Below are 23,765 nucleotides of genomic sequence, written 5' to 3'. Positions count from 1 at the left end.
ACTGCTGAAGAACAGACTTGGGTAGATGTTGAGATTGTCAGTGTATCTATAATGCTCTTTTATGAGCAACGCCTTGATGAATACTTCACTGCTCATCTCCTCTCTATGAGGCCTTGGTTTCCTTTATTTAGCTTTCTCCTATTCTGTCAGTAGCACTTTGAGCTGGATTTTTGGGAGCTGCCAGCACGCAGTTCTTGTTTGGGTGATGCAGCAGATCAGACTGTGAAGGTGTCAGGGGCAGCCCTTTGGGCATAAAGGTCAGTGAGCAGAAGAACTTTCTCTTAAATCAATGCAGGCTGCATCATCTTTGGGGGTTCAAGTCCAAACCCCTTAAGTCAAGCTCTTAAATTTTTCACTCTGATAGTGTATCCCTTTCTTGCATCAATAAATGTAACACTTTGCATTACGGTTCACAGATACTGAAGCGTTTTCTCCTGTTTCTCTGTTTGGCTGCCCTTTACCTGGAGTTAATCCAACGATGAAGTGGATTTTGTTTTGCAGGCCTCTTTCTGCTGCTTGTGGGAGTTGAGTGACCATTAAGAATAAGGCTTGTTCCACTCATTTCCTATGTAGCTGTTTCCCTGCAGATACCCAATTCTCAAACATGCTGTGATTATTTGATTACATGGAATACAAACCCACCCAGAATTATGCAGCATTCCAATGTACTTGGTTAATCTAGTGGTGCCCTGTGTTGTTAAACGCAGCTGGCATGTGTCCAGGCACATTATGTATTTGGTAATATTTGTGTGTGAGCTTGAGTTGAAGGCTTTGCAGAAGTTTAAGGGCAAGGTTGTGCCAGCCAGGGTGTGCAGACACCACCTGACAGGTCACATCTCTGGCAGGAAGGATGGCAGGGCAGAGAGTATTTGGTCAGATTTACAACTGGAGTAAATGGTGCATAATGATGAGCTAGTCCTGTTGTCTCTCTTGCACAGGAGCTTTGTGACTCAATAATGTACTTTCTAGGAGGATAAAGTGTGTGTTTGTGGCTCTGGTGGTTCCAAGACATTAGTTCTCAAAAATTAGTGTTTGGACTTTGCAGAGGGTGTGTGAATGCTTTGCTCATTCAGCCTCAACCTGTGAGATGATAGGAAAAAAAATTCCTCGAACCCTATCATGCAGGAATGTATAGACAGATAAAAAAATTTAAAGGGCTCTGTGTTAGTATTTTGCTGACAATTATCCCTTCTCTGGGATAGAAAGCCTAATTAATTTGTGGCTTCTTCAGTTATACCCAGAACCCTTTTACTGCACCATAATGTTATCTCTTTCTAACAGGCTTAGATTATTCAGAACTGATTCAGTTTAAACAAATAAAAATCGAAAACAAACCTTTGCTCCTGCACTGCCTGACTGAGCTTTTGCTTCAGGGAAGTGTACCTGTGCTTGGATAGCTTTCACCCATCTCTGTGTGCCTTTTCAAATTTTGTAGCACAAAAAGCTTCTCACTTTTAAAACTTTACAGAGGATGCTATAGAAAAAGCATGCATAAATAATGGCAGTGCTGTAGTTTGATGTGTACTGGTAGCCTACTAAAATATAAATGGAAAACTTGATCACTGTTTAGAATGTACAATTTAAAATATTCATGAGGCTCTTTCCTATCTGAAAAGCAGACTTTTAATATTATCTGTGACCATTTTGATTAGTCCCAGCTCAAGCAAAGTTTTAATTTTAAGGATGTCCATAAAGAAGCCACTTGACTTCAAATTGACCTTGGATTTTTAGTAACCCCGGATACAGAGATGAGAAAAAAACTATGGAAACTAAATGCTACATTTGAGTGAACAAATTGCAGGGACAGACTGGGGAGGAGAGTCAAGTGAGAAAATAAAATCTTGGCAGTGCAAGATATATTTATTAAAAAAAAATGCAGCTTCTTTATAGACTTTGGTTCTGAACAATATGGGGTTTTATTTAGTTGATCAGTAAAGATAGGAAGCAAAACAAAGGGCACTTTGTCATGCCAGACTTTCAGAAATATACCCGCATCACAATGGCATGCAGCACAGTTTTTTCATACAGCTTTTTGGCTCAGACTTGGTTTTGGGTAAGAACAAAAGTTGGCAAAAACAGCTTCTGTGCTCAGAGAAGAATAACTTCTGTTGATCAGAGATTTTTGGAGAGATTTTTAATTAGACCAGTACTGTGAAGACTGCAGAGTCTAAGGAGCTCAAAACAGATATGTAAAGTACTTTTCAATTCCTCATATTTCCTCATCATTTCAGAGTCAGTGGGGAGCTAAGTTTCAAACTGCTGCTGCAGTTTAACTCTGTGTAGTTGTTTTTTTCCTGCCAAGTTTGAGTCACCGTGGCCATCTAGCCCCTTCTGGAGAGATTAAAATGATGGAAAGCTGGAAAACGTTCTCCAGTTAAATGAGCGAGTGTTTCTATTCAAGCGCGGATTCAGATTTCCCCGCGCTTTCCTGTGAGCGCGTGAGATGGACAGGACCATTATTTTTAATTCCTCAATAAATTGAGGAATCGAGTTATACAATAAATAACTGCAGAGCTCGACTAGCAGTAAGTAGAAAGTAGCTGGTTGCAGGATAAGGGTGACTTTGGGCTCTGCTTGGGTTCAAAGCCTGGTCCAGATGCAGTGATTAAAAGCCATACAGGTTGCCCCAAACAGAGAGAGGCTTTCTGGCATATCATCAGTGGAAATGCTCCCCAGCTATGTTGCTAATCCCACTGCCTGGCCTGCTATCTTGCCGTTAGCATCCACGTCGGAGGCATGACAGAAATGCAAAAGGGAGGGAAAAGTCTCAGCCTTTTTGTTCAAAACTGCTGTCTGGGGCCCTCTTTTGAGAGAGGAGGCAGAGCGCTGCTTATCCACCAACTGGTTCTCTGCACAGGCATAAGTTTTAATTCCTGTTTTATGTAGGAATGTGCATGCATCTGAAGGGCCAGGGAGTGGGGAAGACACATTTGCCTTTACAGCTGCTGGCAGCAAAGAAATGCAGCAAGACTTGATTGAAAACATCTATCTTACTGTTTTACTAACTGCAGTTTTTTTCTTTTCCTTTCTCATTTGTAGGTCTCAGACTCTGGATACTGGCTGTGGGATTTTGTTTTTATTATTATTTTTGTTTGGGTTTTTTTCCCCTTTTTGGATGTGAATTGAAGGCCAACAACAGTTGAAGTGTTGGAAGCAAGTGCAGGAGGACACTCATCTTTTTATTTGAACCCTTGTTTGCTGGGATACTTTCAAGCTCTCCTTCACAGTCATGTGGTCATCACAGCTGCTGTTCTTCACAATGCTCTTAACACCGTTTGCCCATGGTGAGTGAGAGATGCTGTAAATGTGCCTGGGGGAAGGGAAGAGAAGAGAAAATAGCAAGGATTTTTTCTGTCTTTTCCTAATGGTGTGGGGTTTTTTTTACAGGATGTTGATTTCTCTCCCTGCTTGCACCTCATGTCTTTGAGATTCCCAGGTTACCTTATTACTTAGCTACTGAGACAAAGAACTCTGGTGACACATAAAGGCTTCTTTTCCTGAGTTTAGCTGCTACATTAGACAGACTTTTACTTCCCTTTTCTTGGGGAAAAAATGGATTTATTATCAAACAAATCAGAGCAGGGTAATGAGGAATAAAGGCAAATTGTAAAAAACACCATCCCTCCCACCTCCCTTCTTCCTGAAGTGAACTTAGTCCCAGTTGTCTCTACCTCCTGCCCTGCAGCAGTGCAGGGACACAGGGAATGGGAGCTGTGTTCAATTCATCACATCTTGTTTCTACTGCTCCTTCCTCCTCAGAGGGAGGAGCCCTCACATTCTTCCCGTGCTCCATCGTGGGTTCCTCCCATGGGATCGCTCATCCTGCCAGCAAACCTGCTCCAACCTAGGCTTCCCTCTCCACAGAGCCACAGCAAGGGCACAGCTGCTTCAGGTCCAAGGGCTGCAGGGAAATCGCAGCTTTGGCATGTGGAGTGAGCACCTCCTGCTCCTCTTCCTTCACTGACCCTGATTCCAGAGCTGTTTCTCTCACAAAGCAGCAGCTTTGTCCCCATTTTTGGGTATGTTATCCCAGAGGCTCTACCACAGTCCCTGATGGACTCAGCCTTGGCCAGTGATGGGTCTGTGCTGGAGCCAGCTGGCATTGACTCTGTCACACACAGGGAAAGCTTCAAGCAGCTTCTCACAGAAGCCCCCTCTGTAACCAGCCCCTCCCTCCCCAAAACCTGGCCATGCAAATCTAACAAAGAGCTCTAGCAGAAAAATTTGATCTCTTTTATTAGCCAGGAAATTCTTAAGTGAAATGTGACACCTGCAATTCTTTGAAATAGGATTTTGAGGCCTGTTGGGTTCTCTTGATGTGAGAAACCCAAGTGTATGCTCTAGGAGTAAGCTGCCAGGTTTCACAAGTGCTGAAGGGTTGAGGAGCTCCTATTAGCAGTGATGGTTACTAAATGCTCAGGGCAGAACTTTGGAAAATCTGTTTGCCTGATTTTTATGATTCTTAAATGGAAGGTGAACTCTACCAAGGATCTTATTTTAATTAAAGGCCAGTGAAAGCATGTCTGTAAATGACATGACTCCCTATATGTAAGCTGTGGGCCCCTGCTTTTAAAATATGCATCAGGCTTTTTGAGCTTACCAACTGGTCCTTTGTGTATGTGCTAAAACACATTTAGCAGGAAAATTTAGGAGGAAAATTTTACGGGAAAGAAGGTGATGATAAAAATGAAAAATATGTTTGGATGAACATAATCTATAGAGCACAACCTGTCTTACATAACCTTTGGGGACAAAGGCTATCTGTACTATTGTTCTTTAAGCAAGACTCTTCCTCACTGACTTGAGCATTAGAATGGGTGTTTCAACTGAGTTGACCAATTAGGGTGGAATGAAAGAGCTGTTCAAAAAGGTGCTCTCCAATCCTCTCCTGGAAAGTTAAATGCTAAATGTTTTGTAAATCTTTATAATTAAGTAGTATTAACAGTGAAAGCAATTATTAGTTTAAATATGCCTCTGGCAGTTTTGTTTAAGATTCTCAGTGCCACTGCAGCTGGGAAGTCCTGCCTGATAGTCCCAGTAAATGAAAATGTCACAAGTATCCTAGGAGTCATATTAGAGTACAGATGAGCAAATGCCAGAGGTGCAGGAACTATGTCTGGAAATATTTCTACCCTTTATGCTCCTCTCCAGACTAAATGTACAGGGTGTTTGCTGTGGTGGTAAATTTGACCGTCACCCACCTACCCAACACCCACATTATCTGATCAGCTGCTGGTGGAAGTCTGATAGCTGTCGTTGAACAAGGCAGGGAGAACACCCTTGGTCTGAGCCAAACAACTTCATTTGGCTTTCCCTGTTCTGATCTCTGAGTGGCCAGGATGCAGCTTCCATCTCAGCACTGTGGCATGCTGTTCAAACACATGCCACAGCCTCACCTTCCTTATAAAAATAGCCTAGTTAAGCCTTGTTTTGTTGTTTTTTTTTTTTAATTTTCTCTTTTAGTAATCCCTTTTCACTGCATGCAGAAAGCATTCAGAATTTATGCTTAACAGGAATCAAGCATTTGAGCTCCTCTTGCATGATCTGAAATGGCTCCTGTACTGTAGTGATTGCTGGAGATATGAGCTACTTTTTCAGACTGACCTTGCTACATCTCATTCCCTTTTTGAGTTCCTTGACACAGCCTCTTCATCCATAGTGGGAGCTGCATTACTGACAGATTTCTTAGACCAGTGATCTCATAAATTGGAGAGGTGGTGGTGGTGTTTTGATGTTTTGGGGTTTTTTTGAGGTGGCTTGGTTTGTTGTTTTGGTTTTTTTTTTGCTTTAGCTGTATCATTTCTTGGAATAGATTGTGTGTCTTGGGCTGTGATGACAGGTATGGAGTCAAAGGGTGTATACTTTAGTGATCTGCAAGATGAAAAGTAATCTTCCAGAATAGTGCCCTGGTACAATGTCATCTTGTTGATAAGCTGTAGAAATCATAAAAGGGGAAAAGGTCAGGCGTCCTTGCATTTCCTCAGTGATGATGTTAATCTGCTGTATCCAAAATACACAGGCACAACACTGTCTAGTTTTGCTCAGACTGTTTTGAATCATAGCTCACCAAAAAACTGAACCATGTGAAATACTTAAGATAATAATAGATTTATGTAGTGGCTGCTTTCTTTACTGTTACCCTTGACTTGAATGGGAAATAGCTTCCAACTAATGCCACAACCTGGAGCAGTGTAGAAGCCCCCCCAAAAGCTATCCCCACTCCTAAGCTACAGCAAAGCCTGTAAATCCATTTGTTGCCTAAAACTAAACCTGTTATACAAAATCAGAGAATTACACAAGATAGACTGAAATAATACCAAGGAATAAAATAAAGCCATCAGCAGTAACAATAAAAGCAAAGCCTTTTTCATCCTTTGCAAGGACTCTGCTGAGGGGATAGGACTTTTGCACCCCTGCCTTTTTTTTTTTGCCCCCCTTTGGAAGCTTTTCCCAAAGCATCTGAAGGTCTGGACCCTGGCAAAGTGCTGCTTGGTTTGTGTTTCCCCCCACGTACACCTGAGCAAACGGATCCTCTTTCCCTGTGGCAGGTGGATTTCCAAGAGGCATTTTCTGGAATGAGCAGCTGTTCTCTTCCTCAGCCTTCCTCCCCTTGACCCCAAACAGAGCAGATTTCTCTTCACCCACAAATGAACGTGTCAAAAGTTCACTTGAAATGAGATGGGCATGACAGGCAGCAGCTCAGTTTGCAAGCCTGGAGAGATGTGCACCTGCTCTGTCACATTGCTGTCGTGCTCCTGTGTGGCTCAGAGCTGAGATTTAAGACTTCCAGACTGCTGGACAAAAATAATAATAGAAATAAAGGGATTCAGAGCTGCATGCTGTTAGGAGCAGGATGGGAAGGATAGCACAGTGATTGCTGTGGGGTGAAATTTTGCACGTCTCCAAACAAGTAACTTATTTTAGGCTCTGGAAGAGAGCTGAAGGCCTGTTGTATGGAAAGATCTTTATCATCCTATCAGATTGGTTTATTATTATTTATTTGCAAATTACTTTTTAAGAGTTGTACTGCATGCCTAATTATATGATGGGCAACAAAGAATGAGTTAATTGTTGTTACTCTGCTTCTTTTAATAATTCAAAAAAGGACAACCACTTCTTTTTCCAATTAAGTAATAATCCAAATTGCCCAGTTTCTGTTGGAGATTGTTATAAATGTAATAAAATCAACAGGTGTGACTATCTACCTGTTTCTTCTGCTGCTAAGCTCTTGCCTTGTGCTTGTGACATGAGAGTGAGCTGCCAGCATCCGGGATCATGCTTGGGCAAAGTTCTGGGGTTTGGTTCCTCCTGGTCTTGCAGCTGCTTGGGATTGTTTTATATATATTTTAACCCTGTATTTATTAATGGGCTACACACTGTTCTCTCCTGATGATCCATGGGGTGGGTTAGTCATTCCTGTGATTGCTTAAATTCCTTAATATTTTCCTTGGTATACAATGTGATTTTTGGGTTAGAACCACACACTTGGCCAAAACTAAGCAAAACTGAAGTCTGAACAAGTTAAACAATAATGTAACCAAAGCCTGGCTGAAATTACAGGACAAACAATAGGCATCTGTGACATGATTTAAGCCCAGCTAGCAACTAAGCACTACAGAGATGCTTGCCTACTTCCCTCCAGTCTCGTATATGAATGTGATTCTGTATTTTCATACTGAATCCAAAACACAGTGCTACACCAACTACTAAGAAAAAATGAGCTCTATCCCAGCCAAAACCAGGACAATCTGACATTGCAGCTAGGACAGACTAGACAGAAGTTATCTGATCCCAGGGGAAGTTGCAAGTGCAGCAAAGTTTCTCAAATAACTTCGGAGATCAGAGCTAAGTTTAAGCTAAAATAGGTTGTAGTTCAGACAAAGCCTGTCAAGTCCTGGAGCCTGGTATTGTTACAAAGCTTGAGGCCTAATACTGATACTTGACAGCACCAAACTGGCAGGACTGCAGATGCTGCTGGCCCAGTTCTGAACTTAAAAAAAACCTGGTTGCCTCCAAGACTTCGTTTATGCAGTCTTGTGGCGTAGCTGTGAAGTGACCTTCCTGCATTTAGGGACAGATGCCATTTTGTCTCTCGATATGAGAATTAGTTTGAGATGGGGCTGAGCTAATTTATCATTCGCCGCGTAGGAAATGAAATTTGAAGTCCTTTCAAGTCACTGCAGCTGCAAGGAAGAGAGAGAGCCTCGTCTGCTGTCCTGTTGCTGCCCTCTGAGCTCCTGCTCCATCTCTGCAATGCTTCTGGGAGACAGCCGTGGCGAGGGCTGCATCCTTGTGAAGGGATGGCACTCCAAGGTCAGGCTGATCTCTCCAGGCATTAGCAGGTCCAGATGCCGAGCCAGTTTCTGTGGGAACAGTGGAAATATTTATTACTGAACAGCACTGGTAGTTGCCTGGTGACAATGATTCTGTTAAAGCAAGCTGCATTATCTATCTTGGGGGAATATATGATGCTAGCAGGCTGGTCTTTGGTGACAGAGTGCTGTTTAATGTGAGCTGAACATTCGCCTCACTCCTATTTTAATACGGTGAAAATATTGTCACTGCTTAAAATACATACTGTGTTTCTTTTATACTTGTACAAGTGTTATGTTAGCTAGTGAATGGTGGATAATTGCCTTTTACTACGATACTCTTTATACAGTCACAATGAAATACAAGATACATGTTTTATTAGTTGTGAAATAGCCAAGTTGACTTCCAGGCTTCTGCCTAACTTCAGTGTTTTAAAGATTAATCATCCTTGAAATATTTATAATGTTTGCTATTCTTGGCAATTTGTATTACCTGCAGCCGTGCCACCTTTTCCATAGTGGAACAACTGATCGAGGAAGGCTTTTCCTGATAAAAGGGGGTGGCTGTTCTCTGTATAAACTACAGCGCTTTCATTAGCAGCATTACACTAAAATTGAGAGTATTAAGTTCCCCATCTGATGACAGATCAATCTATAAACTGATAGAGGGTGAAATTCAACCTTTTTAAGACTATCCATTATTTAATTCTTGTTTAAGCCATTACGCAATGCAAAGGTCTGTGTTGCAGACCCACTTCTTTCATGTCTAAATCTCACAGTAAATAAGGGGGGAGATTTTAACAAGGTTTTCTCATAATGTGGGTTTTTTTCTTCAGTTTTTGGCAAGAGTGTCTGCTCAAAGACTCTTCCTGCTGTAGGGAGGAAACAAGACCTTTTCCTCCCAGGGTTCCCTATCAGGACTAGGGCTATTTAACGTCTTCATCAGCAGCACGGACAAAGGGATCAACTCGCTGCATCCTCGGCAAGTTTTTTGTTGACACCAGGCTGTGTGATGCATTGCCATGCCTGAAGGATGGAATGCCATCCAGAGGGATCTGAACAAACTCAAGAGAAGGGCCACAGGAAGGTTGTGATGTTCCACAAGGCCAAAAAGAGTTCCACTGTGAGGGTAGTGAGGCTCTGGGACAGGTTGCCCAAAGAAGCTGTGGGTGCCCCATCCTGGAAGTGTTCAAATCCAGGTTGGGTGGGACTCTGAGCACCCTGGTCTAGTGGGAGGTGTCCCTGCCCTTGGCAAGAGGATTGGAACTGGATGGTCTTTAGTGCCTTCCCATCCTAAACATTTGATGTTTTTTAATATGTGTGGTGTATGGCAGCAGGGTTTCTTTCTGGACCGCAGCAACAGAAAATGTGCTTGCTCTCACAGCAGCAGGAGGGGGTAAGCTGTGTTACCTTTCAGGCCTGAAATATCTGATGCTTCTGTCATTTGTAACAATTTCCTGACAAGACTGATTTCTGTTCTCTAGTGACCAACTCTGAGCTCTGATTTTTTCAAGTGTTAGCCAAGCCATAAGATGTGACAGCATGTGAATTACAGTGCAGTAATTCCCACCCAGCACATTCAGACACAAAGATGAAGGCAAAATGGCCTCTGTGCAGTCAAGTGTGAATTATAGCACCATAATTTAATTCCTATTATATTTTACTGTGATTGTAAAAATGTTTTTATTAGCGAACTTCTTTAAGAAAAGTCAGTTTTTAAAAAACAGAACTGAAAAGTGAAACGCTGAGCTTCTCACAAAGAGTTGTAAATAGCTTTATGCAATAAGGAGTTTTGTTAAATCCTGAAAAATTATATTTGTGTAGTTAATAACCCTAGGTAATGAATAGGTGTCATGGTGCAGACATCCGCTGTCTAAAAAAGCTGACCTTACTCTAAGTATTCATTTTGTATCAGCTGCCAGGCAGTTGCTATGTAGAATGATTAGGTTTCTTTGTTTCTGACCTAGTCTTGATTTGGTCTGGAAACCTTAGCTTGCAGCCGGTCTCTTGAGCCTTCCAATCTTCTCCCAGTTCAGGCTGTGCACATGTGATGGCTGGTGCATTTGGGTTTTGGTCATTTTGAGAAAGTGCTGAACAAAAACACGAGGTGGTTTGGTGGCAGTAGTTTGGAGGAGCATCAGAAAGGGATCAGGCTAATGTGTTGGGGAAAACAATAAACCAACCTGAAAACAGCTTGGGTGGTACTGGAGAGGAGAAACAAAAGGACCATGAATGCCTTAAAAGTCTTTCTTAATTTTCTTTTTCCTTTGTCTTTCTACAAACCTTTAGCATTCTTTTTTTTAAAAATTGAAAAGCCAAAGCTCATGCAGTTAAGGGGGCTTAAAGGTTACCAGGCTAAAACCTTCTTCCCAATGAATTGTTTTGAAAGAATTAAGAGAAGACATGTGCTTGAAATGACAGGATATCTGGGGTATTGCCTGGCTTGCTCTTGGAATTCAAGAAAATGTTGAAATTATCCAACCATCCTGATCCAGGTCTGTCACTTTTGTAGTAGTTTCTGGCTAGCAAGTACTGTTAGATAGCCCTATTCCTCACTAGTCCTTGTCATAGCTAAGCACAGAATAAATATGGGATTGCTATTAAAAGTGGGTACTTTCAAGGCAGTTACTCTCTAAATAAATTTTAGTTACGTTCTCAGCAACTTACAACTCATCAGGATATTGATGGGGCCAAAGCTGTTTCACTTCTGCTGGATATGGGTATTAAGATTAGCATCCCAATGAAAAACCACAGTGGTTTTCCATGTAAGTGATGCAATTACTGTGGTTTGGCATTAGTTGCAAATGCTTGAAAAAACCAAACCAAACCAAAAAAACCCCAAAAACAAACCACCAAAAAGACAACCAAGCAAAAAAGCTTGCCTGATTTTTCCAATTATTCATAAGAATGATCTCTCTCTACATCCCTTTTGGAGTTAATAGTCCTTAAGGAACCAAGACTGAAAACTGTAGTGTCAGAGCTGACTAATATGGGTACAGGCATCCCCTAGCCAATACCCAGAGGTGCCATGGAGCACCAGGAATATTTTCACATCTGCAGGTTTCTACACATGAGAATTCACTTTGTCCTGTGTCTTCCTGGACATGCAAGATGCTCCAAAAGGACTGTTTTTGGGACAAGCTGAGGTCGAATGAGGCTGGTGCAGTAAAGAAAGAGCAGCAGAAGTGAGCAGCTTCTCTTTCCTTATCCTCATGAATAGGGGAGATAACTGCCCACTCTTTGCCTACTTATTAACTATTGCATCATTAGCTTAATTTGACTAATTGCTGATTCCTGTCTACTTTGTTAATGCTAAGCTTCCAGATAAAGCTCCTTTTCATGAAAACAGGAAGCTGTCAAGGATTGGAGATCCTGATGTTCTGGGCTGATTGAAGGGGTTTGGTGGGTGAGGCCATGCATCCATTCCCCCAGTGAATGGAGAAGTGCAGGACCTAAGGACATCTTTACAGACAAAGCAGCTGTGTAGTGCTAGGGCAGAGACATCATTTTTAGCTGAGCAGGTGGAGGCCATGGCCAGGTTTTTTAAGTGCAAAAGCTTGCTGTGCCCTTCCTTTCCATGCAGCTGGAACACCTCTTTTCTGGATGTGAAAATTTGTGGGATTGCTCACAAATGGGTTGTTACTTCTCCTTTCTTTTTCTAATAATGTCAGCTAAGCTTAAACTGTTGGAGTTGGATTAAAAAAAAAAAGCAAACTTTTGAGAATTTTCTGGCCGTAGTTCTCCCATACATTGAAGCTGGGCATGTTGAGGTACTCTAAGCTAAAATGAGAAAAGAATGACAGTGAGGGAATGAATTATGGCCACCTGCATTCTTGCGCCTCCTCCTCAGCTGCTGCTAACCTGCTCCCATGAGTTCTGGCCATGCCTGCTGTTTTCCTGCTAGGGAGAGCACCCCTTGCCCAGATAAAAACAGCAAGAAGCAGCTCTTTATTGCAAATGAAACTGCTGATTCCCCAGAAGATGCCTCTAACATCCATTTTATCAACTCCACCATGTTAAATGAATCTTAGAGCTATCTGATGTTTATTACCCCATGGCATATTTACTGTTGTTCAGTTGTTTCCTTTATTGATCATGATTTTTTTTTTGCGCTGGATGTGTTTGATGATGTGGTTTTTTTTGAATTGGGAAGACGTTTCCTGCTGCTCAATGAGCAATTCATCTGGGAAAGATGCTGTGGTGTGGGAAAAATTAAAAGCATGTCAGAGCCTTCAGTAGATTTTCCTCACTTGGAATTTCCCCGATTTCATCAAACAGTTTTGTGCTGGGCAGCCTCCCTGGAATATTCCTCCCAGGGCCTGGCAGGATGATCCCTGTTCTGTCATGGTTCTGCTCCAAGCTGTGGGATGTGCGATGGGTTTTTGGCCAGCACCACACAGATGCTGCAATCTGCCCATTGTGGCAAGCGTGGCTGGTGGGTTTTTACTTAGAGTGCAGTGCTGAATGCATCCCATAAACTCAAGGAATTATAATCACAGCAGCACATACTTCTGTATATTCCCTTGTGCTTTGCTGTGTTGGGCTGCTTTCTGCAGTGCTTGATAGTGGTGGGTGCCTTGTTACACATCCTGAGGTGTAAGCTTGTTTCCTGTGAGACTCACAGGTGCTAAAAAAAACAGTCTGTGCATTAGAATAGGCAGAGGTAAGGACTAGGAATGTGTAGTTTTGCTACTGTCACTCGCTCCTTTACCATAATCTATGGAAACTGAGATGCCTGATGGATTTTAGAAGCTCAGTCAAATTGTCACCTGTTCTTAAATCTCCCGAACATAGAGCCATAAATAAATATAGCATTTTAATACTGAGTTTCTTTAATCACAGAATCAGTGGGTTGGAAGAGACTTGCAAGATCATTGAGTCCATCGCATGTCCTGAAGTCCAACCCATGCCCTAAACGTTTCTGGGGTCTGATCCAAGTCCCATGGCAAGTTGGTGTTTTCATGTAAATGCACTCTGAATCTGGGTTGCTCAGCCCAGAGGGGTTATTTTGGGGAAAGCTGGAATGTAACACGGAGGAGAGGTACCCTGGGCTAATCTCTCAAACCTTAGTGCTTGCAGTGAGTTCACTGGATTGAGGGCTGCTCCCCTGCCCTGAGAGTTACAGCACTGTGTTTGGTCCTTATTCTCTTGGTAGGCTGATCCCCTTCATGCTTTTCTAGGAACAATCAGAAGTCCATCAGTGCTGCTGATTTAAATGAGAATGTTAGGATTTTTCTCCCCTCTGCAGCTCTTGTTGCTGAAGATCTGTCTCCAACTTTTAATTCACAGCATCTTGTTTCTATTACTGAAGTGCTGGAGGCTGTAGTAAGGGCTGATTTAGTATCAGGGGAGTAGATGACAGAGAGGAAGCTGGCTTTGGTATGTCAGTCTCGTGCAGCACTTCTCTCTGCAGTGGGGGGCAGATGTGCCTGTTGGCTTATGAGCAAGGCAGTGTGGCTGGCTGGGCTGTTTTTGTCAGGTTGGAGCAGAGCTGGGAGCTCAGCGCCCTTCCAGCCAAGGGTGTAGATGAGCAAATCCATGTGGCGGAGCCTGTGCAGGCAGGGAAGGCCATGGTGGTGCTCCACAAAGCCAGGGGCTGGTACTAACCCAGCCAAGTGCTGCTTGCTGTGCGTTTCCCCAGAGGCATCCTCTTCCTCCCTCCAACGTGTCCGCTCCTCTGCTGGGGCAGGGCAGGCAGCACTGGGGCTGGCAGGTGGTCCTGGGAACAGGAATACCGTTTATTCCTCCACTCTGAAAGACACACTCATGGCCAAGTCCTGTTTATCACCTCAGACTGTATTTCGCCAGCATTGCTGCTCAGTTCTGTGTCCTTGTAATTGGTAGTATGTTTTCAAGCAAGGATGCTTACTTGTAAGAGTTGTAGGAAAGTCCAGACCACTTGACTTTATTTTTCTGTGTGTGTTTATGTCCTTTAAATGTTATTTTTATACTGTATATATGCATAAACCCATAGTGAGCTCGTCTTTCTAAACTTGGAATAATGCTAGGAACATTTGACATGCCTCCATGGCTTTGTCGTGACTTGAAATCCAACCTGTCATCACAATTTGTAATCTTATAGGCATGTGCAATTAAAAATCTTACCATTAGATATTGCTCTGGGGGAATTCTGAGGACTAAAAAAAATCTAATAATGTTTAGTTGTTTTCCTTAATTTGATTTGGGGGGATAAAAATGGCCTCATGGCCAAATGCCAAATACATAATGAATTCCTATCACCAGCAGACACCTTAGCGTTTGTGAGCCCTGGTCATGAAAGTGCTTGGAAGTCGTGTGTTACTGTATCAGCCATAAAAAAATAATTGCAAAAAAGTTTCAACTTGCTAACCTTTAAAAAAAAGGCAACAAGTGTGGGCCTAAATTTTGAGAGCTCTTATTTGTAAGAAGCTGTTTTGGTGTGTCTTCAGCACTGCCAGCCCTGCAGACATGGAGCAGTTGTCGTGAGGCACTGCAAGCACATCTTTGCATCCTGAGAGCTACAGCCCTTGTTTCAGATTGCATACCTGAATTCACAGGAGCCTAAGATTAAAGAGCTGCAAGACAGTAAGATGGAGGAGATGAGGCACAAAATGGATGAACCTATAGTCTCTGTGCAGTGTCCTTGAGGATCTTAATTGAAAACAGGATTGAGAATACTGTTTAGTAGAAACCCAAATGGCTTAGACTATTTGCTCTCTGCTCTGATTTGTGGCACTGGTGCCAAAGTCTTCCTAGCAGGCTCCAGAAGGTGAGACTGCTCTATTTTGATGTGTGGCTTGATGTGGATTCCCACTTTGTCCTGTGCATTCTGCCCTGGTAATGCTGGCTGTCCCCCATTCACATATGTAATATATGAGCTCTTTCTGCCTTTCTCCCACTAGGATCTTGGATTGTGGTCTTTCTCCTCTAAACAGCCAGCAGTTCTTGCAAAGCATAGTAACTTAATTATTTAGGGCCTGCGCTGATTAGCCTCACATCTTGAGGCTACACAGACTCTCAGCTGTGGAACATCTGGTGACAGCCCTGTTTCTCAGAGCCCTAGCCCTTGCACAAATACAGTGCCTTTCTTTTTTGGATAGTAAATATATGACAGATGTGAAATTCTCCAGCTCTTGGGGGAGTGCTTACATGTTGAATTTCATTATCCCTTGTTGGCCAGTTGGCAAAATGCAATCAAGAATAACTTTTGAGGAGGGCTGGTGTATCCAATATCACTCTGGAGCGCTATTATGGTGAGAAGCTTAGGGCACAGAAAAGTTGATACAAGGAGGTGAGATCAGTCTCTTTAGCACTCATGAAAATGCATTGAGTTAAAAAGAATAAACCCAGAAGTCAAAAGGAGCTGTGGGTTGTGAACCTCTCCAAGAGTTAGACTCACAACCATTTTAGGAGCCAAGTCCATTATAATGTTTCACTGCAGTGTGTGATTTTTATTTTTGTTTTATTTATTTATTGGTTTGGTTTTGGTTTTTTTGGTAGTTTGCAGTGGGATATGGCTATCTGAGTATCTGGTGGAAGTGGTAGCTGCAGAGCTGTCACATGTTCCTTAGTTTTTATAGATACCTTCATTGGTGGTTATATAGTAATAATGCTTACACCTCTAGAGCATTATATGTGAAATGGTTAGTAACCATAGCTATACTACCTAGAAAGCAATAGAAATAGCAGCTAAAGCTGTGGAAAAGAGCTAAGTAGAGCTGAAAAATAATAGTAATGAAAAGTATTTTTCCCGAGGAAGCCTGGGTGAATGTTTGTTCATAAAGCAGAATACTTGGCTTTGACAATACTAAACAAAAATCTGTTTTGACGCAGTTTGCTGTGATGCCTCTGGTGAGTTCTCATGGCTTCATGTGTGTGGTGCTTTCTCCTCGTTGGACTCCCTGTCTGAAGAAGAGAGGTGTCTGAAGGCTTGGCAAAATGAAGACCATGAATCCAGGGTGCTCAGTTCTTGAGCAGAGAGGTTGACTGAGCTCTGCTTTTATTGGGTTGCAGGGCTGAAAGCAAAGTCTAAGAGAAAGTCATGCCAAGAAACTGAGAAAGCTATTTATGTCCTGACAGTAAAATGATGCTATTGTATAGTAGAGGGAGTGATGGGCTTTTCTTATTATAAAGATGCTGGAATAAGTTCCTGACATTATTTTTCCTTCTCTCACCTTCATTTCCCTTCCTGGTTCCCTAACAAGGAGTGGAGAACTCACCACCCCATTTCCCCCCATCTAAAATACCAAGCCCACGGATCATCTTGTCTGGGGAGAATTGTCCCTGTTCCTCAGAGACTGTCTCCAGGGTAACTTTGTTTGCAGCGTCCTCCCTCGAGGGGCTGCTGCCCTATAGATATTGTTCTGGGAAACAAAGCTTTTGCCTGATGCCCTCAAATACATCACATTATAATCCTTTGAATGTATCTGAGCACTTGATTGAACCCTGTAGAAGGCACAGGACTGCCGTGCCAAAGTAGGGCAGGACTGAATAGGTGTCAACAGGATGTCTTGCTAGCAAATGTAACTGCTTATGTATTGGAATAGATGTTCAGTGAAGCAAGATACCTCTGTGTTCGAGCCACTATCTGGTTTAAAAGCACTCTTTGTTTCAAGAGCTGTGCTGTTCAGACCAGGTTCTCTCTTGGTATTGTTCCTTGCTGAGTATTAACTGATGGGATGTTAACTAACTGACTCCCTTTCAAATAGGGGACAGTAGTAAATAATTTATTACTTGACTTAGAGGTTATGTGATGGCTGTGATCGTTGGTGTGGCACTTTCAATCTATCCCTTTAGCAGGAAGGAAGGGACATAAGAAAGGATCTTAACTCTTTTCCTGCAACTTCAGTGCACATCACACATTGACATCAGGATGTCTGGCATACCTGTGTCCAAGGCAGAAAGACCTCTTAAGTCAAAAAATTTATCAGTATCCATACTTACAGAAAATAGTAGAGATTTCTGTTGTGGCCTTTGAGTAAGTTACTGGTTAAATAAACTTTATCATTCTGAAAAGACAGCTTGTTTCATGGGCAAAAGAAGGAAAAGAGACAGATTTGTATTTTGGATTCTTTCCTTCGTTGTAGAAGGTAGTGTGGGGTGTTTCCTCCAATGGCAAGCTCCTCACTTTGATGAAACTTGCATAAATTGAATTATTCTCTCTGTCCTTTATTGCCAAATGGAATTCCAATTAGAAGAAAAGGCTAAAAGTGGTTAGGGAGATACTGTGCAGCAGACATGATCTGCAAGATTGATCTACATGATCTCATAATAGGTCCAGTACCCTTGGAGAACAAAACAAAACCAAAAATCATCCCTTCTGGTAGGCAGTTGGTTTGTCACTGCCTGCTGCTTCCTTGTGTGGGTGGCATCTGCTGGCCCAACTTCTCTGCATTAGCAAGGCTGAGGAGAGCTGTCCTCAACAGCCAGAGTCCTCTCTGGCCTTGCATGTCACAAGTCAGCAGTGAGGGAAATTGCCTGTCCATGCGTCCTGGTTTGAAAAGGAAGTGAGTTTTTTGGGAGTTTGTGGTGAAAGAACGTGTGCAAGCAGGCAGGTTCTGCCTGGGGACCTGGTACAGCCGTGTGCCTCACGTGAGCATCACAGCCTGGGCTGTGTCACCGTGTTAGCTGCTGCCTGCCTGTAGTCTGTCACCAGCATCTGGGGCTGACGGGAGCAGGGATGCTGGGGGAGCCTTTTCATGGAGCTGGGGTCTCTGAGGCAATTGCTATGGCACCAGTACAATTACATAATAATGCTGTTGAAATAAAAGCCTATGGGGTGCTATTACAGATGGGGCTTCATTTTCGCAATGTTTCTGGACTTGACACCGCTTTCCTTAATTTGACACCTTTTTTCCAAACAGAATATCCAAATGGTCCTTAAATTACACTGTGAGTGAAAAGCTTTATAGTAACCACGCAGAGTAACGTGTTTAAATGAAAGCACAGTGTTGTTTCAGTCTGGGGTTTCAGATTTACCTTTCAAATGCTTTTAATCTCTATACTGCAAATTTGACAGATGCCTTTTATTGGTAGAAGACTTTTCATCTACCTGACCTAAAGGACACAGCATTTATTTGCATTTAGGCAGGAGTTTGCAGCACAGTGAATTAGCAGTAAGCCGATACTTTAGTTCTTGTGTTTTCTTTGAGACTGCCTTTGTATTCTTTTGGATCATAACTTGAGTGCCTTAAATTTCACATATGTAGAATGTATCAATCAATTTGCAATGCAGACATGTGGTCTGCAGAGTACCTTATGGATATGCTAGGTACTATGAGTGTTTGTATCCTGTGCTATTTTTATTTTCTTTGACCTTTAATTCTGCTGCTGGTACAAGGTTAAATCTACAAAGGTTATAACCAAAAGAAAGGGAAATTGTCTTGCCTAAGTGTCTTTGGCATGTTGAATCTGACTAGATATCCCACAGTGCTGAGGTGCTCTAACTTCATCACAGTTGTACTCTAAAGTCTTAAGAGCCAGGGACAGCTTGCTGGATAATTGTGGAATATCTAGCACAGCGTCTTGGCAGGCTGGGTAGTTTCTAGTATGTCTCATTTTTCCTTTCATTTAATCTTCCTAGTGCCAGTGTCTACCTGTCAGTCAGGTGTTGCTATTCCAATTGCTTTGTGGTGGTGGTGATACGATCAACTTTCAGAGTTGTGATTGCAGCTACAGTGCCTCCCAAAGGTTGCTTACCTGCAGGATGGAAACAAAGAATGCTATAAATCTGGTGCTGTAAATCTACCCCTGGGGATGCTGCACAGCTTCAGCAGGAACGGGCACTGCCCTGTCCTCTGTGTGAGGATTGATTTCTGAGCACATCAGGGTGTGCTTCATGTGGGAGGGACCCTTCTTGGTCACCAGGTGCTTTCTCCTGTGTCAGTCTCCAGGGAGTGGAGAAGGCAAAGAACAGCAACTGTAATACTCTGATGCCCTGGCAATTTCTCTCCCTTTTCACTTGGCCTCAGAGGATTTATTTTTTCGTTGATTAATCCATTTATTTTCAGAATGGACTGCCTACTTGTTCTGGCTGCTCTTGGATGATGATAAATTGAGGAGGCAGTCATTTTCAAAATAACATTCTACTGGCATCATTCCTTGCTCTAGGTGATGCTTTTTTTGCCTGGTGAATAGAATGGTGTCTAAATAGGAGCAACAGCTGGTCTCTGTGTGCATCACTAGAGATGGGAGAGGCATATGGTACAGGAGATACCCTTTCCCAAGGAGCTGAGATAAAATCTGCTAAACATGACCTTGTTCACAGCATCCTAGAGCTTGCTAAGGTCTAAGCTATTCCTTGCTCTCTTTTTGACCTCCATGGAGAATGCTCTTTGGGTATATCCAGAAAAATAATCCAGGAAAAATATTTAAATAAATCCTTCTCTTAAAGGCTTTCATTAAGTAGTATTTCCCTAGTTTTGGATCAGCTAATTTAGTAGGTAGGTTTGCTGTCAGCAGTAGTGTATGCTCACAGATCCCTGTTAAGATGCAAATAGTTACTGCAACTCTTGATGTTAGAGACACTATGAAAACACTGGAACCGTGCGCACAAGGAATAATTCACTTTACTCATTATTTTAATAAAAAAAAACCTAATTAAAAACCCCCTCTGTTTTGAGATTTGACATTTTTCGTACTGCAGTGTGATTTTTCCCATCAGAGCCAGCTGTTGTCTGAGTTTTGGTGGAGACATTCAATATGTGCTTGTTAAGAAAACTCTTTGTCATTGTGAGGGCTCCTGGAAACCTCTTACCTTTCATTTGCCCTCGGTGGATGGAAAAAAGAAAATGCACATGAAAAATGGAGTTTTAGTATTTGATGGCCAGGACAGATTTTGAGCAATATAAGAAGAAAATGTGATTTCTTTTCAGTCATTTTGGGATGGGAGATTAATTTTCTAACTTAGAGGGACACTTCTAACCAGAGGAGAACTCTTGAGTAAAACTAGCTTGGATTAAATTGTATTTCATTGTGAGTCCAAATGAAATGAAACGTTTAAAAATGTTTAATTTTTGCCTTTTAGGGTTGGGGTGTTTTTGGTGTTTTTTTTTTTTTTTTAGTAGCATTTTTTGTTTTGTTTGTTTGTTTAGGTTTTTGGTTTTGTTGTTTTTTGTTGTTGTTGTTCTTGGCTTTTTTTTTTGTATGTATGTGTGTTTTAGTTTTTGAATGTTTTAGCCTAATTTTTTCTGGATTATTTCAAAAAAAGCTTCCAGAAGGTACTCAATGACTTCAGGACTGCTTTTAGGTGATTAGAGTATTTTAATTAAAAAAAAAAAAAAGAAACAATAAGTTACTATGTTAGGCAGAAAAAAATAATCTCCTGCATCACTGAATTTGGCATCACTGAGATATATCTTGAGATATTTTTTGGCATGCTTCATGATATGTAGTGTTTTTCTTAAAAGACCCACTTTGTAGAAATAAGTGATTACCTTAGACTGTCAACTTGTGTTTAAAAATAAAAAAAAATCTGTATTGCTCTCAAGTTGAGTGCAAGGAGCCTTTTGATATTGTGATTTAAAGTTGTTGCCTCTCTAAAACAAATAAGAATTTGACTTTGATGACTACAAACATTGGGTGTTCTATGAAGTTCTCTCTCACAGTTGTTTTGGTTTCCTGTTTGCTTCTTGTGAGATTCACACTAATCATTAACTGAATAACAGTGAGAGCTACATGGGAAGGGTTGTGGTCCCTGGAGAGAGACTTCCTTGGAGGCACTGCCTGCATCTTTTTTACCTGAGTTATACTGGGTAATGGTTTAGGATGTTAAGGACAAGTGGGGTTGATAGTGAATGCACTTAAATAGTAGGAAAATCTTCCTTACAGAGCTGGTTTGACTGGGCTGTTGTGTGCAAAACTCTTCAGCCTTCAGTCACTTTTCATGCTCCTTGCCTTTTCCTGCATTGCTCTTCTTCAGTGAGCCCCTTCCCTCTTGCTGGCTTGTCACTCTTGCTGCTCCTTGAGGGGCTGCTGGCAGAAATGTGAACGGGCTCAACAGGCTGAAACAAACAGGAAAAGTGATGTGCTTTGAAGGAGATTACAAGGTTTTGAAAGAAATTAAAGGAATACTCTGGGTATACATTCAGTTGATTTGACATCATGGGGTACAAGTTTAGTAAAGGAACACCTCCACCTACTAGTGTTTGATGCCATTTGTTGTTGTCAGTGTGTAGCTGGTTTTGGGAAGCTAGAGCAAAGGCAAGAAGAACCTAGATTGTAGCACTTGTAGGGCAACTCTTTCATCAGCTCTAGTTGTACACTAGAAGACAATAAATAGATTATAGCTGGGCAGTAGCTAGAATCAATTATACCTGAGGAGCAGACAGGAATGTTTGGGGATTTTTTTGTTTTGTTTTGATTTTTTGGGGTTCTTTTTGTTTAGTTGTTTGTTTGTTTGTTTTTGTTTTGTTGTTTGGTTGGTTTTGGGGTTTTTTTTGGTTTTTTTTTTTGCTTATTAGGCAAATTCTTTTCCGATCTTGACTGCTTAGACTGTTGTGTAGAGCAGGACAGGTTTTACAAGCACAAGAACAGCTTGTGTCTTACAAAGAGGCACTCAGCATGGTATACAGACCCCCCATCTTTGTGGGTTTCACATTTTGTGAGGTGATTTGCCCAGATTTCACTTCTAAATGTTCTTCTACACCTACTATAAGACAAATTTGGCCGGAGTGACCTAGCCAGAAGAATGTATGGAGTGCAGGAGAAGGTCCCAAAGGCTTTCATGGTCAGCAGTGTATGATCAATGTTCTCCACTGTCCCTGAGCACCAAATGCATTTGTCCACGTGATACATGAGATGTAGCTTTGGGTGACTTGGACTGTTGTGTCAAGTGACAGCCCCTGGCATGAAGGCAGTACATCTAAGCTGTACTTTTAAGAGACACAAAAAAATTCAAATCTGAACAACAAAATCCTTTTTCATTTAATGTATTATTTCACCCAAATTCTGTTGTACAAATGGCTACAAAGTGCATTTGTTTTGGAATGCATCTGAATGCAGAATTGTGTTGGTGTTACTAACCTCCTCTATCTTGAAATATCTGTAGCTCACAAACAGTGTGACAGTCTGATGCTATCGTGGAAAAATACAGGTTTTTAATGCTAACCAGCTCATTGGTAAAAAAGGTGTGGAAGCACCTTCTACATCAGCATCAAAGGAAAGATGTCAGAAAGGTAAAGGAGTGCAGCCTGAGTGTATTTGTCACCATAGATGTCTCTAGAAGTCTATTATTAATTAGAAAAGTGTTCTACTGCAAATTATGAAAATTAGCAGGAGACTGATTTCAGTTACTCTTGTTTGTTCTCATTAACACTTTAACATAATGTGCACTTCAGTCAAACAAAGAATGGAGCCTTTTTGGTGCCTTTTGAGAGTGTCTCAAAAAGGACCTTGATTTATACTTTACTTTTTAGCCTAATTAAAACTGATGATTAAAACATGCAAGTCCCTTAAGATGGCTGTGCTAAACTGATTTTTTTTTTAATAAGCTGAATAATGTTTAATGTTCAGGGTAAAACTGTCTGAAAATAGACTCACATCATCTCATTATGCTTTGTACTTAAACTTAAGTAATTAACATCAATGCCACCACTGATTGTGGTTATGATTGTGGAAGGTCATACACAGTTTCTAAAATCACATGTGGATGACTGTTCAGAAACACACATGGCCTGCATCTCCCAATACCAAGTAACAGGGTGGCAGCCCTTGTCTCCTGTGTATTTTCCCAGGACCTCATCAGACCGGATTGTGTGCCTGCAGTTTTGGATAGGTGCAGTCGCTGTGTGTGTAGAAGCGCCCAACTGAGCTCAATCTCTGGGTCAGATAGTGATGGGAACAAAGGAACTGTGACAGCTGATGTGACTTCTTGTGGTTTTGGGGACTGGACATTGTGCTCTTCCAGGGTAATTGCCAGACTGAAGCTGCCCTTGCACACTGATTTGGGTGTTGATGTGTTCTTGATGAGAATTTTTTTCCACCTCTTATTTTTGAAATCTCTAATTTGCTGCTGCTGTCTGAAGATGCAGCCTTGTTTATGTCTGTCTTACTGTTTTTGCTGCTCCCACTTCAAGTACAGAGGGCTTCACCCTGCCTGAGCAGGACTCACCTCCTCTTCTGCACACCCACAAGGGCTTTGCTGTGTAACCAGACTAGTCAGAGGAGCAAAGGGCAGTCAGGAGAGGCTGAAATTTTGGGATGAGGATCTGGTTGTGTGCTGATCTTTGATCTCCTTGATGATGTTTTTTCCAGCACTTTTTGTGGCTGTACAGGAGGCTTGCCCATGGAGATATGTGCTTAGGGTGGCAGGAAGCAAGCAGGCCATCATACCTGCTTTTCCCATGGCATGCTGCAGAAATCTGCAGAAATGAGCCCTTGGGAATATGTTCCAACCTGTGGCTTCTGTGCAGGGTGAAAATGTGTTTTAAAAGGCTGCACTAGCACTCCTGCTTTTCATGCACTGCTGTTGCATTA

General features: G+C 41.9%; 1 protein-coding gene across 16 annotated transcripts in view; it reads left to right on the top strand.

The window, feature by feature from the left end:
• The window catches only part of ADGRL3 (adhesion G protein-coupled receptor L3), a 490,221-nt gene that overhangs the window by 172,640 nt on the left and 293,816 nt on the right, over positions 1-23,765 (top strand). For all 16 annotated transcript variants that reach the window (XM_054296033.1, XM_054296021.1, XM_054296027.1 and 13 more), the window contains exon 3: positions 3,040-3,284. In XM_054296033.1, coding sequence (XP_054152008.1) covers positions 3,230-3,284 — 55 coding nt within the window. In that variant the 5' untranslated portion in view covers positions 3,040-3,229. The remainder of the gene's footprint in view (positions 1-3,039; positions 3,285-23,765) is intronic.

The sequence above is a fragment of the Melozone crissalis genome, unplaced genomic scaffold, assembly GCF_028551555.1.
Source record: "Melozone crissalis strain CALT ecotype California unplaced genomic scaffold, PUWL_Pcris_2 ptg000006l_1, whole genome shotgun sequence".
Taxonomy (NCBI): Eukaryota; Metazoa; Chordata; class Aves; order Passeriformes; family Passerellidae; genus Melozone; species Melozone crissalis.
The sequence above is the reverse complement of the archived record's forward strand: the minus strand, read 5'-3'. Positions and strand labels throughout refer to the sequence as shown.